The sequence below is a fragment of the Poecilia latipinna genome, unplaced genomic scaffold (genome assembly GCF_001443285.1).
Source record: "Poecilia latipinna isolate Pla-1442-1.1 unplaced genomic scaffold, P_latipinna-1.0 Scaffold724, whole genome shotgun sequence".
Classification (NCBI taxonomy): Eukaryota; Metazoa; Chordata; class Actinopteri; order Cyprinodontiformes; family Poeciliidae; genus Poecilia; species Poecilia latipinna.
In genome coordinates this window covers 127,699-144,797 of record NW_015113340.1, presented here as the reverse complement: position 1 = coordinate 144,797, position 17,099 = coordinate 127,699, and the positions used below count along the sequence as shown (strand labels likewise).

The 17,099-nt window shown below is 38.7% G+C and overlaps 1 protein-coding gene across 1 annotated transcript in view; it reads left to right on the top strand.

Moving 5' to 3' along the window:
- Window positions 1–17,099, top strand: part of dachb (dachshund b) — a 100,629-nt gene that overhangs the window by 67,379 nt on the left and 16,151 nt on the right. The window contains exons 3-6 of the mRNA XM_015045395.1: window positions 6,098–6,208; window positions 12,844–13,065; window positions 15,363–15,532; window positions 16,528–16,633. Coding sequence (XP_014900881.1) covers window positions 6,098–6,208; window positions 12,844–13,065; window positions 15,363–15,532; window positions 16,528–16,633 — 609 coding nt within the window. The remainder of the gene's footprint in view (window positions 1–6,097; window positions 6,209–12,843; window positions 13,066–15,362; window positions 15,533–16,527; window positions 16,634–17,099) is intronic.

Genomic DNA, 17,099 nt, shown 5'->3' with positions numbered 1-17,099 from the left:
ACTCGAGGCATTTAGCAGCAAGCGCCCCCCACTGGTGCAGTCTGGAAATGTTTACTTTGAAATGCATTTAAATTATAATTATGTTTTTATGAATCTTCGTCACGGCAGATGTTGGTTGGTTGGATGTTGACACAAACATCAGATACTTTACATGACTTACACTGCAAAAACACAACATATTACCAAGTAGTTTTGGTTTTTGTAGTGCAAATATCTTAGTACACTTGAAAAATGAGAAAACAAACTTACAAGTAACTTCTCAGCAAGATATAGGATCTTAAGTAAAGTATTCCTTAATACTGATGACAATCTCTAGTTCCAATTGCAGATTATTTAATTAAAAACATGGGAAAAATATCTTGTTGGAAGTGAAATAATCTGCCAATGGAACTGGACCTTTTTCATAAAAATTACGGCATTATTTAGTTAAAACAAACCTCTATATCTTGCTGAAAAGTGTTTTGTAAGTTAGTTTTGTCTCATTTCATGTGTACTAAGCTTTTTCCCCTAGAAACCAGGCCAGAACTACTTGGTAATATTTAGTATTTTTGCAGTGTACATATTTAAAAGTTCAGCTGAAGCATGACTTTTTCTTTCTCAGTGACTAAAAAACTGAACTCCTCGAGAATTTTGTTTATAGGATTTCCAAATAAACTTATAATTGATAAATTATATGAAGGAAAAATCAAGTCCAGTATGAACAAAGTGACTTCCTGCTACAACCCTGCAAAACAATTTATGATACAATTTTGTTGGTGTAAAGAGTCGATCAAAAGGTAAATGAGGGTAGAAATTAAAGCCGATTAAAGACTGTTTTTAAAACGTTTTAAAAATAAGAAACTCTCAAAAGTCTTCAGGAATTTATGATAAATTGAAAATGAAGAAAAGCTCCTATTCGATAATTAATTAGCTCACATATTCTGGTCTGATCTGCTAGCTAACCAAATAACGCCTGAGTCAAATATTTTTTTAAGCACTTTACTTGGTGTTGTACTTTCTCTTTTTTTCAGTGTGTTTAGGCAAGTAATTGCAAAATGTAGAGTTCATGCGTTTAAATAGAAACAACCATTTAAAGTAACAATGTCACATCATTCTACTTCATAAGGCAGAAACATCAGGAAAGGATCGTTTCTGTCAGGCAGTAGACATGAGGTTTGTGTTGGGTTTGCATTGTAAAGCAATAAAAGTGAAACGTTAAGTTTTGAATGCAGATGTTGTTCAAAACATCTCCTCCCCCATTTATTTATTATCTAATTCAATTTCCTTAGAGTTTCCTGTAACAAATCCTGTATATAAATCTTAAGGAGAGGTTTCGTGATTGATCCTTAATAACCAGCTGTAATGCCTCTGGAGTAGTTTACTTATGCAATAACACCCGAGAGCCAAAGAACGTGCAGATACAATTACTTTAAAGTCACTGAGTTTATTAGAAATAGCCCAAAATGGCTGGTGCAGAATGGCTTCAAATGGGCGTCTTGGACAGTCGGTGAAAGCTGAAGATGGGCGATCTAAGTGCCAGAGTGCTGAGCTGAAATCTCTTTGACTCAGCACAAGAGCAATCTACTGCATTTGTAAATTGGCGCTCCTAAGTGCTCGCAAGAATAAAAAGGAAGCAAAACAAACAAAAAAAAAACATCCAGACGTGTGTTTCTAAATCCAGAACACAAAGAGCAATTCCTCCGTTTCCCTGTTTTGTTTTATTCAAAGTGTCACTCCGTCTCTTAGAGCACTCCTTCAGAAATGTAGGTGCAGTCAATTAAATATTTACAATCACTGGCAAATGGGGAGGGTTTCTCGCAAGCTCAGTAGGGGGTTCAGAGGTCTTGAAGATCGCTAACAAATGTGGAGCCATGAAAGAGCGTCTGATGGGAGCGTGCAGAGAGGACGTCTGAGTTGGTTTTATCTTGCCAAAGTTTGACTTGGTTTTTAGGCCATGAAGCAGAAAAAGGAGCTGCAGATTGATGGTACAGAAAGCTAACTCTTTGTATCATGTTGAAGACTTCTTCACCTGTCCAGGTACCAACTAACATAAAAAACAGGTTTCAAGTGTCTGGCTAAGAGGAACAGATGCATGTTAAGCTAACTGACCAATTCAGAAGTTTATTTTAAACAGCAGAGCTTGAAGTGTGGATTTTCTGTTTCCACTCAACTCAGACCTTTCCACACTAGAGATGGTTTTGAAGTAGATTTTTTTGTAATACTTTTATACCTCACCATCCACGCTATGAAACATATCAATACACCTGCCTACTCTGCCAAATAACAACCACAAAGTTATAATTTGACTGATTTTATAGATTTCTTGATTTTCCATTTATCATCATCTTCAGTCATCGCTGGACCGGTAAAATTTATTGGTTCTTCCAGAGACATCAAGAGTGAACCAAGGTTTTTGGAAAACGGATGATTTTCTAGTACTGGAGTTGGGTCACTTACAGTTTTTTAATCACCAGTTAAGCTTTTCTTATAAACACAACAAGCGTCTGCTGTTCTTTGAAATCCCACAATAGAACAACATAAACTAAGCAAAAGAGAAATAGTTAGGCTCTCAAAATGTTCTTAACCTTTAATGTGACTCTGGTCAAATCCAAACACTGTGTTTGGATTTGACTTCTGCCTTGTTGTCTTTCACAAGGTCAGGGGTTCAAACTCCATTTCTCAAAAGCCGGAGTCTTTCAGATATTGCTGGAATCAAATGGCTTAATTTCCTCTTCAGCATTCAGTCAAGTTGAACAGATTCCTGCAAATGAACCATTTATTTGATTCAGGTGCGTTGAGATGAATCTAAAAGTTAAAGTAGACTTGCCCTTGAGCATAATACCCCTAACTAGGGTCTTCTTGAGCTGTCTGCAAAGGTCTACATCCCATCCAAATATCTGCAAAGCTTTGTAAAACAATGACATTTGTTAAGAAGTACAATGAGGAGAGATTCTTTTGTTTTTCCTATATGGGTAACTTATTTCTCAAGAATTACAAGGACATTGGTTTTCTGGTCGAGAAATCTTTTTATTCTTTTTAAACAGTTCCTTTTTCTTCTCCTATGAAGTGAAAACCTTCTTTACTCTCATTTGAAAATAGTATTAATGTGGCTGCTTGTGTTTGTGGACATGGAGAGATAACGTTACAACGTTTCATCAGAAATCCGTCTATACGTCAAACTTTCCAGCTGAATCCTGAGGTGTTCTTGTAACATTTATTTAATGTCAGAGAATCAAAGCATCTCTGTGATCGTTTTCTTTCAGTTGGCAAGAGTTTTAACTGCAGTAACATATTCTGAGTTTTGTAGCTTATGGGTTAATGCCAAACTGTACATCTCCAAAAATAAACTTTTCATCAGTTTTTAATGATAATGTTGCTCTGGATCCCATATTGCTTGCTTTTTTTGGATAGCCTGTGTATTTAAATACCATATTGCATCCCAACCCGAGCAAACATAGCTGAAATAAAAGTCATGAAGATGCTGCAGATTAGTGCATCAAAGCCAAAGTCAGTCACAGCAAAGTTTAGATTCTAATGTTTTCTGTTTTATGATGATGACTCACTGCTTTTCTTCTCAATTTGTGTAATGCGTCTTTTTATTTTCTCCCTCTTACGACTTCTTCTTTCCTCTATCCGCCCTTCGAAAAGCATTATGATGCACAGGAACGGAAAAACAGATGGATAAATGAGGTGCAGACAGGCCACAGGGGAACACTGACACACACACACACACTCTCCCAGGTACACAGGAAAATATATATTCTCTCCCCACACACACACACAGAGAGAGAGGTCTATATGGTGCTGGTGTCTTTGAAGCAGTCTGTCAATCAATCACACACTAATTCCCCAGGTTCCGTGGTCGCCATTTACGACGGGGGTCGATGCTCGGTAACCGTGGACACAGCGGACAGCCATCGATCTGAGACAGAAAGAGAAGCAGAGCAGTGTGTGTGTGTGTGTGTGTGTGTTTGATAGTCATGATGGAGAACAGCATTGTGGCTCTGCCCTCAATATTGATCGACTCCTGGTTGCACTGAGGCGAAGCGGGCGTTCTGACTCTGTGTCCGAATCTGTGTGTACTTGATTGAGCATGTGTGTGTGCTGGTGTGTGTGTGTTTACCTATGTATCTCTACACATGAAGTGTGTTGGAGGGTCAAGGTGTTCTTCAGAGCAGTAATCAATCTGTAAATACAGTTTTGACCCCACAGGGACTTCATTTTCTTCCCCTCTGTTTCTTCTGTTCCTAAGTACTCTCTCTCTTAAACTTCAAACTCCTAAACTTCAACTTGAAGACCTTGTTAAATGTTTTCAGCAGCTGCTGCTGCGTTCACTTATAATGTATTGTCAGCTGAAAATCCATGTCTTTTTAAGAGATGTCATAAAAATGTATTTGCCAAAAGTCTACTACATCGAACACTGCTCACCCTGAAGTACCGTTTCCCCCCGGTGGTGAGACTCGTGATCATTCATAGTTGAAACAATCTCCCATCACCAGCCTGGTCTGCTACTCTGCAGGTGTTTCCAACTTCTTTGAGGCCGACTCAAAGTTTTTGTCAAAGACCTTTGCGATCACAAAAGTTACTACAGTCCCTAGAGCCAAAAAATGCTTCCTTCTTAAGTTTGACTGTGACCACCAATGGATGATCAATGCCGCAGTGGTTGACACCAATGACCTTCAAGCCACAACAACTGGAAGTCTTCGTAGAAACACTTTCCAGACATTGCCCATCATGACTTCTTTAGGTTTCTCAGGATTTGGTGGCTTGATGTTTGCCATGATGTGAGCTCACAGTGTGAAGTTACTGTTAGCTTACCAAAGGATTGTGTTTGAAATTAATATTGGATAAATGGCTTAAGATCGGGTCACTAGAAAGAAAGCCTGAAGGTACCGGTAGAAAGATTCTCAGGGTGAGTTGCAGAACTATTTTTGAACATTATTGCGATACATAGCATGACATGAGTGCGATACGCCGGTGACGAGGTGGTGAGCCGCGCTGCGCCCCACGCTGACTAACTGCACCTTAACACCTAAAACTAAATTATTTATGCTGAGCTTTCTACTGCATTTGAAAGAAAATGTTTGTTTTCGTCAAAGCAACTTAAGTCTTTTATCCTAAATTACAAACAGCCCTAAAACGTTATTAGTGCACACAACACGTGTAGCAAAGAACTTATTTTATTTCCATGTTTTATATCATTGGATCAAAGTCGGTGCCTTTAACATTTCAGTGAAAAAGTGGATGTATACACATATTTATAAGAGATGCACTTCTACTCTGCATCAGTCAGCGGAAAATGTGGCTATATGTATTACTTTGTCTAGGTTAGATTAACCTGCGCACAGCTCTGCCCTTCATACCTCACTCATCCATCCATCCAGTCAACCTTCCATCAATCCATCCATTCTGCTTCAAATTAAATTTCAAACTCCTCCTCCCTCCATCCCTCTCTCCCCTCTACCTTGTTTTCTTTATAGCTTACAGACAACTGTACAGTGTGTAATGGACATTCCTGTGAGGCCGTCAAGCGTGACCGGGGCAAAACCAACTGACCTAAACACACACACACACACACACACACACGAAAGTATGCAGAGATAAGCATGAATGCATACCCCTCTCTCTCTCTCTCTTTCACACACACACACACACACACACACACATTTAAACATAAAAGCACTCAGCACAATGCAAAAGCTACCCTGTACACACACACACACACACACAGAGGGTCATCTCTCTCACTCTGCTGGTTGTTGTGTATAGAAGTCAGTTCCAGGTCAGCGCACAGAGCCGAGGATCTTGTTCCTTACAAAAGACTGCGTGTACATGTGTGTGTAGCTGTGTGTGAGTTAATGTACACCAGGCCTGAGGTGTCTAAAACTGCTCTAAGCACTCGCGTTGAAAAGAGGGTTTGACATCGACCCGTCTTGACCGTCACTGCGTGTGCAGAAAGGCATCCTGGGTAACAGCAGGCCGTGGCTATACTGCTGGTTTGTGATTGGCTCGCTGTGAGGAACATTAGAGTTGATGGGTTTCAAATCAGCTGACTGTACTCACAACCAGATGACTAACAGTAGTGATGTGTGTGTGTGTGTGTGTGTGTGTGTTTAAGGACTGACCGCGGCCGCCATGGCAGAGCTCCAGAAGCTGCAGAAGATGAAGATGATGATGAGTCTCCAGAACGGCAACGAGTCCGACAACGATGACCTGCACTCCAACACAGGTGCTGCACGCTAACGCTAACACAGGCATGCTGGGAAACGATGAGTAAAGTTGCTTCTCTCAGTCTGACTCAGGAGAGGAGTCCAAATATGGGGACACTGTGGAAGTTTTGTGTGAACATTAGCAATAATCTAGAGAAACCCCTGGAGACGAGTTAAACTTTTTAAGGCCGTTTGTTCTTTCTGTGCGCTGTAATGAACTCTACACCCACCTTATCAGGCCTTCACACTGTTAGTTTGTGTTCGCATCAGCAAAATGAACAAAACTAACCGTATCAGCAACTTGAGAAACTGGAGGAATGGAAGAAGAAAGGAGCTTGTAATAACCCTGGAACTAGCCTGGGAAACATCTGGTTTACTGTGTTCTCTGGATAACAAGGACTTCGTCAGCACAACTTCTTTAAATTGGTCTGCTTTTCTTGTTTTTTGAGAAAAATTATATTGATTTCTTGTATGTCTGGTACATATGAAGTAGACTTTGACTTGCATGTCAATCAAGTGTAAAGAAACCAGAAGGAAGTCTGAATCTTTAAAGTGTTCGTCTCCTTCTTGTTCTCTAAATTCAGTTACTTTTCAGTTGCTTGATTTCATTTTGACTCTTTATTTTGCTCGTTGCCTCTGACTCGACGCAACGAGTCAGAGGCAACTGACTCCCAAACTTTGGGGCCCAGGCAGAAAAAATGACAATAATAATCAAGATTTAAATTCATCTGTAGTTGCATCTTATTCTAGTTTTTTATGTTTTTATATTAGACCCAGAAAACCCTAAAAAATAAAATAATCTCCAGAAGGAGATTTGTTGAATAAGCTCTGTAGGTTTAGTTCAAAACAAATAACATCATATTATTATATAGATTAATTAGTGACATATTTAAACCTTTATTACTTGTAGTTTTGACTCACAGACAAAAACCCAAAATTCAGTGTCTCAGAAAATGAATCTAATCAATAAAAGTTTATATTTTGTGCAATCAGCCTGGTTCTGCTGAGGTTCTGGAAGCCCAGATTGGATTGATAGTTGCCGTCGGGTCAACTATCTCTTCACAACAGCCAGTAGAGTCTCTATGGGGTTAAAGGTCAGGCCAGTTTGCTGGCCAATCAGGACCAGGATCACCATGGTGATTGGACCGGCTGTTGGTACCGTTAGCAGTGTGGGTCGGAACCAAGTCCAGCTGGAAAATGAAATCAGCATTTGTAGAAAACGTGTCAGCAGATGGAAGCATGAAGTCTGAAACGTCCGGCTGCATTGACTGAGGATTTCAGGAAACCCGGTGGACCAGAACCAGCAGCTGACATGGCGACCCAAACCGATACCGACTGGAGACTTCAGTCAGCCTCTCTACTCTTCCTCCAGATGATGGGACCTCGATTTCCAAATGAAATGGAGAATTTATTTTCATCTGGAAACAGGACTGTGTAACGAGCAGCAGTCCGGTTCTGGTTCCCGTAAACCCAGAAAAGTCGGGTTTTTCTGCCCATTTCTCGGATTCGTTGGTCCCTCCTGGTGAAGCTTCTCCAAATTCCTGATTGGATTGTGACTGACAGACTTCTCGTTGTGCCAGAAGTCTGTGATTCCCTCTCTGCTGATTCCCATGATTCAAACTGCAACGTTTTTGTTCCTTTTGAAGAAGGCGGGTTTTTACCCGACGCCTGGACCAAAAACCGTTTGGTAAAGTCAAAGTAAATGAAACTCCATTCAGGTCTGAACTGTTCTCGTTTTTTTACACGTTACCTATAAAACTTGGACACTCAATCTCTTCTGTTTGTTTCTCTGAATTATTTAAGAAGCGAAAAACAAAAAGCAGAAAGGAAATAAAGGAAGGAGCGATCCTTTCATTTGTTTCCACCCTGGTTCTTCTCCGTTTTCTCCTTTTCTTCAGCTGACCTGGCAAATGGGTTGATAGAGTTACTCTTCCTCTCTACTGTCATTTCATTCTTTCGCCAAGTCGTTTTTTATTTATTCCCTCCTGCTCTCTTTTTTTCTACGCCTCCTTCTGTCTTCTTTTCTTTCATTCGGAGTGATTTTTGTGCGCTCGCGGTGAGCCTCCCTTTCATTGTCCGACCTTGTTTTCTTTGTGCGAGACACTCACACCGGCCTGGGAAACTGTGGCGGACAATAGAAGAGAGGAACCAGCGTATGAAATGAAAAAGAAAATAAAACGAGGGAGGACACAGGAGGAGGTGGGGGAGAGAAAGGGATATTTAGGGCGAGAGGAAAAGGGAGAGACAGAAAAGATGCTGTGGCGTTTGGCTCGGGCCTGTTCGGCACGCAGTGACAGAATAAAAATGAGAAAAACACAGATTGGAGCGAGGGATGAATGACAGGAGAGATGGAGAGAAAAAAACGAGTTTCATGTCAACGGAAACCGTCTCGGTGTCACAAGAGGAAGAGAGTGAAACTAGGTGGAGCTGAGGAATAAAAGTCAAATAATCGTGATAAAGAAAAGATAAACGGGGCGAATAAAAGGGGAAGAATGGGAAAAAACAGACTGAATTGTTGGTTAAATAATGAGATTTTATTCCAGATTCCTGTGGGAAACAAACAGCAAAGGCTCCTAATGCACAACTATTCAACATTAAACCCTTAAATAAATCTGCACTGGCCACTATAAAGCTCAACTAAATGTTCTTTAAGGGTTTTTAGTTTATAATTTGCAGAAGTAAACCGGTTCTGGTCCTGCAGATCACAGCAAAGAACCGGTTTGGTTTTCCACAGCAGGAGAAACGTCATTTTCACACAAACTCTAGATGCCTCGTTTCGCCAACGGCCCACAGTGAAATCACTGGTTAGCATCTTTTAGCTCCCCACTCGTCAGACCCAGGTGTGCAGAAACAGGACGTATCTAAAGGCTGGAAGATAAAAACACATCTAGGTCCAGATATTCTAGATATCTGGTTCTAGAACAGATCTAGATCTGTTAAGATAACTTTTGCTGGCCGATAAATTGTCCTACAAGTTGTTGCAATAATAATAATGTTGTTTTGAGAACATTTTCCAGTAATATAATGGTACTAATGGCATAGTAAAGCAAGAACGCATTCTCAATAAATTTAAATTTCAATGAAAATTTAACATTTTAAATATCCAAAATCAATAAACGAAACAACAGAAATGAATTAAAAAGTCTGTGTAAACAAAACTGTTTCTCAAATAAAGTTCAGACCAAAGTACCAAACTTAAGACTTTTATCCTCCTGCTTTTAAGAGAGAGAGAGAAAAGAGATGCAAAGGGAAATGATTGAACTTGTTTTAATTCATTATTATTTATTTATATATTGATTATTGCAACAGGAGACTTTGATGTAGAAGTTGCATTTCAGCAAAAGAATGAATAGTAAAACGTGTTGAAGCCATTAGCTCAGTGTTTGGTCCTCTAACCAGGTGAATTTCTTCCAGTTTCAACTAAATGTAGCTCCGCTAAATTTGGAAAACTGCAATAATACCCAAACTTTAGCTGGTTATTCAAACATTACGCTGAAAAAGCTCCAAGATGTAGGTGCACCAGACTGAAAGACAAAAAAAAAAAGATGTGAAAAAGACCAAAAAGTGACAGAGGCCAAGTAAAAAAAAAAAAAAAAAGAAGAGCCAGAGAAAGAGCGAGAACATCTGCCCATCTGTTTATTCTTCTTTTCTTCCCCGGTGTAAATGGCAGCAGCGATGAGGCCCAGCTGTCGTCCACACACACCGAGCGCAGGGAATTCAGTAGGCAATAATAGAGAGAGACGGTCGCTAATTCAAACTAATGGAGGGAGATGAAGATGGATGAGCGAGAGAACGGTGGAGCGGAGGCAGAGGTGTGGAGGGCGAGCGAGGCAGGATCACACAGAGGAGGAGAGAGAGCGAGCGGCGTGAAGAGAGACGGCCATTAAATACATTTTCCAGTCAAACAGAACGTTGTCATTGTTAATAATCAGGCTGAGTTAGCTGACACAGTGGGAGGCTTTTAATAATTTATTAATGTCATAAATTCATCTGACTCCGCTTAAAACATCAATTGTCTCTGCTGGTTAATAATCAGGGCGTTTAAAATGCTGGAAAGCTACAATAAATGTTTTTTTTTTTTTTCATGACGTTTAGATTTTGTCAGATTTCCTGCTGTAAAAAACTCGTTTTAGAGCCTAAACGCGATTAAAGACGAGGTTTTGTTTTCTCTCATCTCGTGTCTAGTGCAACAGAGTGTTAAGAAAAAAGAAAATTACAAGAATAAAATCATAATATTACAAGAATGTTGAAATAATGAGAGAGTAAGGTAGCAGTAATGCGAGACTAAAGTCAATATTACATATAAAAAGGAAAAAGTTAAATATTCACAGAATAAAGTTGGATTTTTATGACAATTTTTGTAATCCTATGCTATTGCATTATTTCAACTTCATTCTCATATTTTAACTTTATTGTTGTAGATGTTTAGTCTCATAATTTTATTATTAGCATGGCTCTAATATTCCGCAGCTTGGAGCCATCTAGTGGCTCAAACTGTAAATTGCAACAAAATACTCAAAACCAAGTGAAAGAAACATTTCTAGCTGTTTATCTTCTGTAGAAATGTAAACAGCAGGAATAGATCAGCGTTTTTTTGTGTTTTTAAGATGGTGTTTTATAGTAGAGGTTCAGACTATAATTCAGATCCCAAATCAAAATCAAAACCATCATTAGATTTCAATACATTTTTTTGCGGTTACGCATTTTCTTGTATTTACGGTAATTTCTTTCAAAGTGTGCAGCTTTTTTACGGTATTTACAACCTATGGAGAAATATCTAATCTCGTCTGTTGTTTTCAATTAAAGTTCAGTTAGTTTGTTTATTTTATTTTATTTTTTCTGCCTGGTGGATATTAGATGTCTGCCTCCGTTTTAGTAAGCCGGAGGGATAGACTTTAAATTTTTCTAATTTTGTCATCATTCAGTCATAAAAATCCAAACATTTAAAGACATTTTGTGTTTAAACGTCTTTATATCCCATAAAGTTTTTTTGGTAATTGTTTGGTTTTCCTGCCGTCCATTAAGGAAACTTTAACCCCAGATCTGCTCTAATCTGTTGTATTAAAGTGCAAAGTTTGGCCTCAACCTGCTGGGTCAGAACCGACCCGACATGCAGAACCGGTCGGGTTCAGCTCATGTGATGAATTACAGGAAACACCATCTTCCCTCTCTCTGGAGAGAACATCTGAAAAATGGTCCAGGAAGAGACTAACACAATTATGAGTAATAGAATCGAAAAGTGCAGAGACCAACGTTAAAGTAGAGGAAAAAGTGGAAGCGGCGGTTAATGTTACTGATTTACCTCCAGTCTGTTTGCTCTCCGATCTGCCCAGCAAGAACGGAGAAAATACGTACCAATTAAAGAGACTTAATCATCTCAAAACAAAATAATTTAAATACTGAAGACTTACAGATCTATTTCAAAGGATTAAATCAGAAACCGTGGAAAATATTTTTATCTTTAAAACTCTAAATAGTTCATTGGTTTTGTTTCGACTCCTGAGTGTGTCAGGAAAATGTAATTTCATCCAGTTCCAGAAACTAATATAAAAGTGTGGGCTTAGTTAAAAGTATAGGACAGAAATGATTAATAGACCTAATTGTGGTGAACTGATTATTGAAATTGACTGCTAAGTACAGTATACAGACTTTAAAACAGCAGTCAGAGCAATAATCAAGCCAAAACTGTACAAAAAATGTAATAATTTTGCAATTAATATGAAAAAACCCTTGTGTGTAAATATATTCTAGGAAGAACTCTATATATTAGCTTCACTTTATTCACTTTATTTCTTTCACTGTAAAAGAAATAAAGTGAAATCTTCTATTAAGCACCTTTTGCTATCCAGTTGTTAATGGTTTAATTCATAAAATAATAAACAGATCAGCCTGTAACGATAAGTCAAGAAAAAAGGGCTGAGCTTTCCAATTACATTTTAGGCTTTAAAATTTTAGAAATAAATGGAGTTGTTTTTGCATCTCTTAATGTATTTCTAATTTTGAAACGCTGTATGAGGGACAATCGGAAGGAAAAAAGGAGTAAATTTCTAACTCAGAAATTTTTAGATTATTTTAAGAAATTTTGTAGAAAAAACTTGGAAATTTCTGAACTTGAAAATCTGAAAATGTGTGAGGAAAACCTCAAAAAGTTTTAGATTGATTTCAGAAATGTTCTAGAAAAAAGTTGGTGAATTTCTCATTTTGAAAAGTTAAAAAAGTTGACTTTTATTCTCTGATTAATAAATTAATATGTAAAATCAATAGAAAATTACTAAAATAGTAGATAAATTGCAGCTTCAGGAAAGTGTGTTTAATACCTTCTTAAATGTCCTTTTAATCTGCCAAACAAGCCTCATCAGAATATATACTGTAATTTATTGAATATGGCTGCACATTGCTGCCCATAAACCATTGTGAATGATGCGTTTTTAGTTATGAGTGCGGATAAATCACAGGTGTCGGCTTGAACCAGCCTGGAGGGACATTTTTCCTGTTCACTGCCTTGAATTGCTGCAACTAGGTTAATACAGCCATCTGGGAACAAACGCGTTAATGTGTGGATACTAGTTAATGCTGGTTATAAGTGAGGAAGGAGAGTCCTGGCTGCCATAGTCTTCATCACTGATTGCATATAAATGTGTGCACCTCTACCCAGGAGGGAGTGAGTGTTCCTGGGATAAAGAGCGCCTGACCAGCCCCCCTGCTGGAGCCCACAGCGGCGGAGGAGGAGGCGGCGGCGGCGCCCCGGTGGTGGGAGGAGGAGCAGCGGGAGGAGGAGGAGGAGGAGCAGCGGGAGGTCCTGGGAGGGGGTCCGCCTTGGGAGCCGTCAGTCAGCAGCAGCTCCAGCAGCAGCAGCAGCAGCAGCTACTGGCTAACAGTGAGTGTTCATCCAGTGATTACCAGGAAGTCCTTAAGAGGACTTACATTCATGTGTTGAAAATTAAATTTAAGTTGGCCTTTTATTGTGGCAGGAATATTTACTCTTGTAAGATGTTTCTGTCTGACAAAAGTTTGAGTCACAAGCAGACAGCTACCGCTAATAAGCTGCTAATAACCCTTACTCACTAGCTAGTTAGCCAGCTAGCTTTTTTGCGTCTGTCTTGGGGAAGTGTAAATTACTACGATGTTCATCTTTGCCACATGACCCACACAAGGCTTAGGGTTTGACAGTAAGTCAATAACAATATAAATTGTGATGTGATCAGTATCAATAGGTATAATTTTCAATAATTCCAATGAACTCCAATCTAGAACTGCACAGCATTATGGGGGATGTAGGTTAGCTAAGCTAGATTGGTGCAATCGACTAACTCACTCACTCTTTGATTACCTAGCAACAACCAGCTGAGCTACTTGTTACCTAGCAACAGCCTGTTGAGTAACTGGCGCAGCGGCAGTTTAAGGTTTTGCCACTGGGCCTCATAACAGCTTAAAAATAAAAACAACATTGCAGAGAGGAAACTGTGGATAAAACAGGAAAGGTCACAACACCAGTTTGGCAGATATTTTAGATATTTAAAACAAAAACCCTAATCAATAATTATTCATATTGACTTATATTGTGATCTGTTTTTCAGCTATATCGTCCAGCCCTAACGAGGCTAAGTGCATTCTGGGTAAAAAAGCTGGGCACTATGATGAAAACCCGCAATTTTCTTTTATACATTTCTGTCATGATACAAGTCTTAAATTTCACTCATAATGGTCTTAAAGAGTCTTAAATTTGAGTTGGTGAAACCGGCAGAAACCCTGGATAACACTCCAAGCTTACACACACACACACACACACACACACACACACACACACACACACGCATTCACATTGTGTGTTTAAAAGATGGCAATATTTGTTAATGTACGCCATTTAATCTGTCCCCATCTCCTGTATTACCACTCTGCTTGGATTAATCAGCACACACTCTACTAAATGACTCAATTCATCAACACCACCATTACACACACACACAGGTCACACACACATATGGGCAGGCAAACAAACAGATACTCGGCCCTTTCTTTCTGCAGAAGTAATGCATTTGTACTCTCACACCGGGCAGCAGGAAGCGACAAACACTCACATTGATTATTCTATCACTTCAGTCATCACAACAGCAATCAGTGTTATTGTTTCATTGCAAAGAAAGCTGCCATATGTGTGTGTGTCCGTGGAGCGGGAGAACCACTCTGAAAATGGGGACTGTTTTTAGGGCAACGGGGTCATCGAGGTCAAAGGTTAAAGCTTAAATGTTTCATGTTGTCGGGCAGTTTTTAACATCAACCAAAGATAACCAGAGTAAAAAGAAAGTGATTGTATTCACCGAAGGCAAAAAAACATCAATCTATGGAGGACCAAAAGGGCCAAAATTAAATAATTTTTTAAAATTTATTTTATTTGGGCCAAAATTAAATGCATAACAAAACAAATCGAAGCTGTTTAAAAAAAAAGGCCAAAATTAAATTGTTTTTTTTTTTTTCTTGTTCATACCAGTTTTGACTTGGTCTTTTTTTTTTCTAAAAACAAACAAAAAAATTACACAAAATATTTTAAAAAATTGGCACTTATCGTTCCTTCTGTGAGTTGTATGAAAAAACAACAAATTTTAAATTGTTTTAATATGAAAATATAGTGATATTAGCAGAATAAAGAGACAACTTTACCAGAACGTCTTAAAAATTACAATAAAAAGTGATTTAATAAGAAAAAAGCTTCTATAAAGTTATCAAGATCTGACGTGAGAAGCTCAGTTTTTTGTTGTTGTTTTTTTTTTTTTAAATATACAGCTATTTGCACAAATTTTCTCCTAATATTACAACTTTATTGTAGTAATATTAAAACTTGTAATATTTTGACTTTATTCTGATAATTAAAGAACTCCACTACACTAGATTAGCAGGAACAGAACCCAGGAAATAATTAAACACAAATTTAAAATTTAATCAATCATCTGCATTGGTTATTATTGTAAGTGTAGAAATTCTGGCCCAGCCTTTTAAGAATGAATTTCATTCAGACACATGGAGCTTTTAACGACACATCGCAGCATCTTAATCATCAAAAGTATGGATTTTGAACCAAAATAAGTTCTATCACCTTATATTTCGCATCAAGTTAGAACAATAAAGATTTCACAGTTTAAAAAGAGTAACAACTTCCTCTTCCTGCTTTTGTCTCAGGGTTGGACCTGCCATTCATGATGATGCCCCACCCTCTGCTGCCCATGGGGCTGCCGCCTGCGTCCGTGGCCATGGCCATGTCCCAGATGAACCACCTCAGCACCATCGCAAACATGGCCGCCGCCGCGCAGCAGATACACACACACGTTCACCGCGCACCTGTCATCAAGGTAACACCAGCAGAACTGATCGCAGAGCAGATTGGTCTGTTTTAGTCAAGTTCCAGTCCATTTGTTGAGAAAGTCCGGTCCATTTGTTTAGAAAATCTGGTTCATTTGTTCAGAAAGTCCGGTCCATTTGGGGAAGTGTGAACGGTCAATCGAACTCTGATGCAAACTCTGGTCCAACTATAAGTCTCGGTCTCGGTTCGGTTGAAATGAACTTTGGTGCGGTTCAAGTTCATATGTGAATCCCAAGCAGACTGGAAAAAGACTTCAGTGCAGGGCATTCTGGGTAAATCCATCCAAAACAAACCAATGTGTCCAACACCAATGGGAGAAATGTTTCGCAGTCTTTTACCAAAGACAAAAGTTAAATCCTTCAACCACAAAAATCAGACACTTCATTTTTGTTTACAATTTGTGAAGAATGAAGTTGCGTTATTCTCTCATTCAGAAGTTTTTGTGTCGTTTCCTTCAATGTCTCTTGGTGCAGCGCCCCCACAGGCGAGGAAGGGAACTGGTTTTTGAAATTGTTTGGTTTGTTTGACAGAGAGCAGTGTGAAAGTGAACCACATCAGCTGAAAATGTAATAAATGCTTCAATTTTGGTAAATCAGGTGTGAAAGCATCCCGAGATGGCTTTTTAAGCACAAATTTTGGGCTTTTTTTGTATTACGTTTAACTTGGGAAGCTTATATTGTCAGTAATCATCAAGAAAGCTCAACTGATTAAACTTGTTTGCTTTATAGAACATTCTGAGAGAACGTCTGTCAAGACAAAACCAAAATTAGTTGATTAGTTAGATTAAAACCCATCAGTGAGTTAATCGTCCCATTATTTTCTTTATATTTTTAGCCTCCATACCAATTAGTCAGAACATTATGACCATTGAACCTCTAAAGAATACCTGTTGTGACCCACTAACTAAACATTTGAGGGAAAACTTTTTTGTTTTTTCTTTCTCTAACTTGTTGGTGTGTGACGCTTCTCTTCCTGTGTTTTTAGGAAAGAGTGTGTGACAGCCCCTCTCTGTCTCCATCTGTTGATGAAACCAACACTCCTCTGCAGTCACAGCCCAGCAGCTCGGCCTCCAGCTCGCCTGAAAGACTGGGTACGCACACACACACACACTCTATTTCACATTGAACTTTTCAGTCTTCACAGCATGTTTGTACATTAGCTAAACACTGACAAATGCAACCATGAGAGGCTTTTTTATGCCGTCGATCAGTGGAGAAGTAGCTGTCTGTCAATCAAAGGATTGGCAGGTTGAATCCAGTTTTACCCAACAAATGTTCAAGACGTCGAACCTCAAGTTGCCTCTTGATCTGTGAATCGGTGTAAAGGGTTTGGGTTCATGGAACTTGCAGTATAAAGTAAGAATAAAACATTGAGAGTATCCTTAAATTTTAATTTGAATGATCCGACAAATAAAATTAGAGATAAACTCCACCATTTAATGTTTAAATGGTTTAATTTAAACTCCATTTAATGTTCTGAATTTGGTAAAAAAAAAAAAAAAAAAAAAAAGGGCTAAAAATCCCAACTGAAGCAAAGGACTTTAGCATGCTGACATT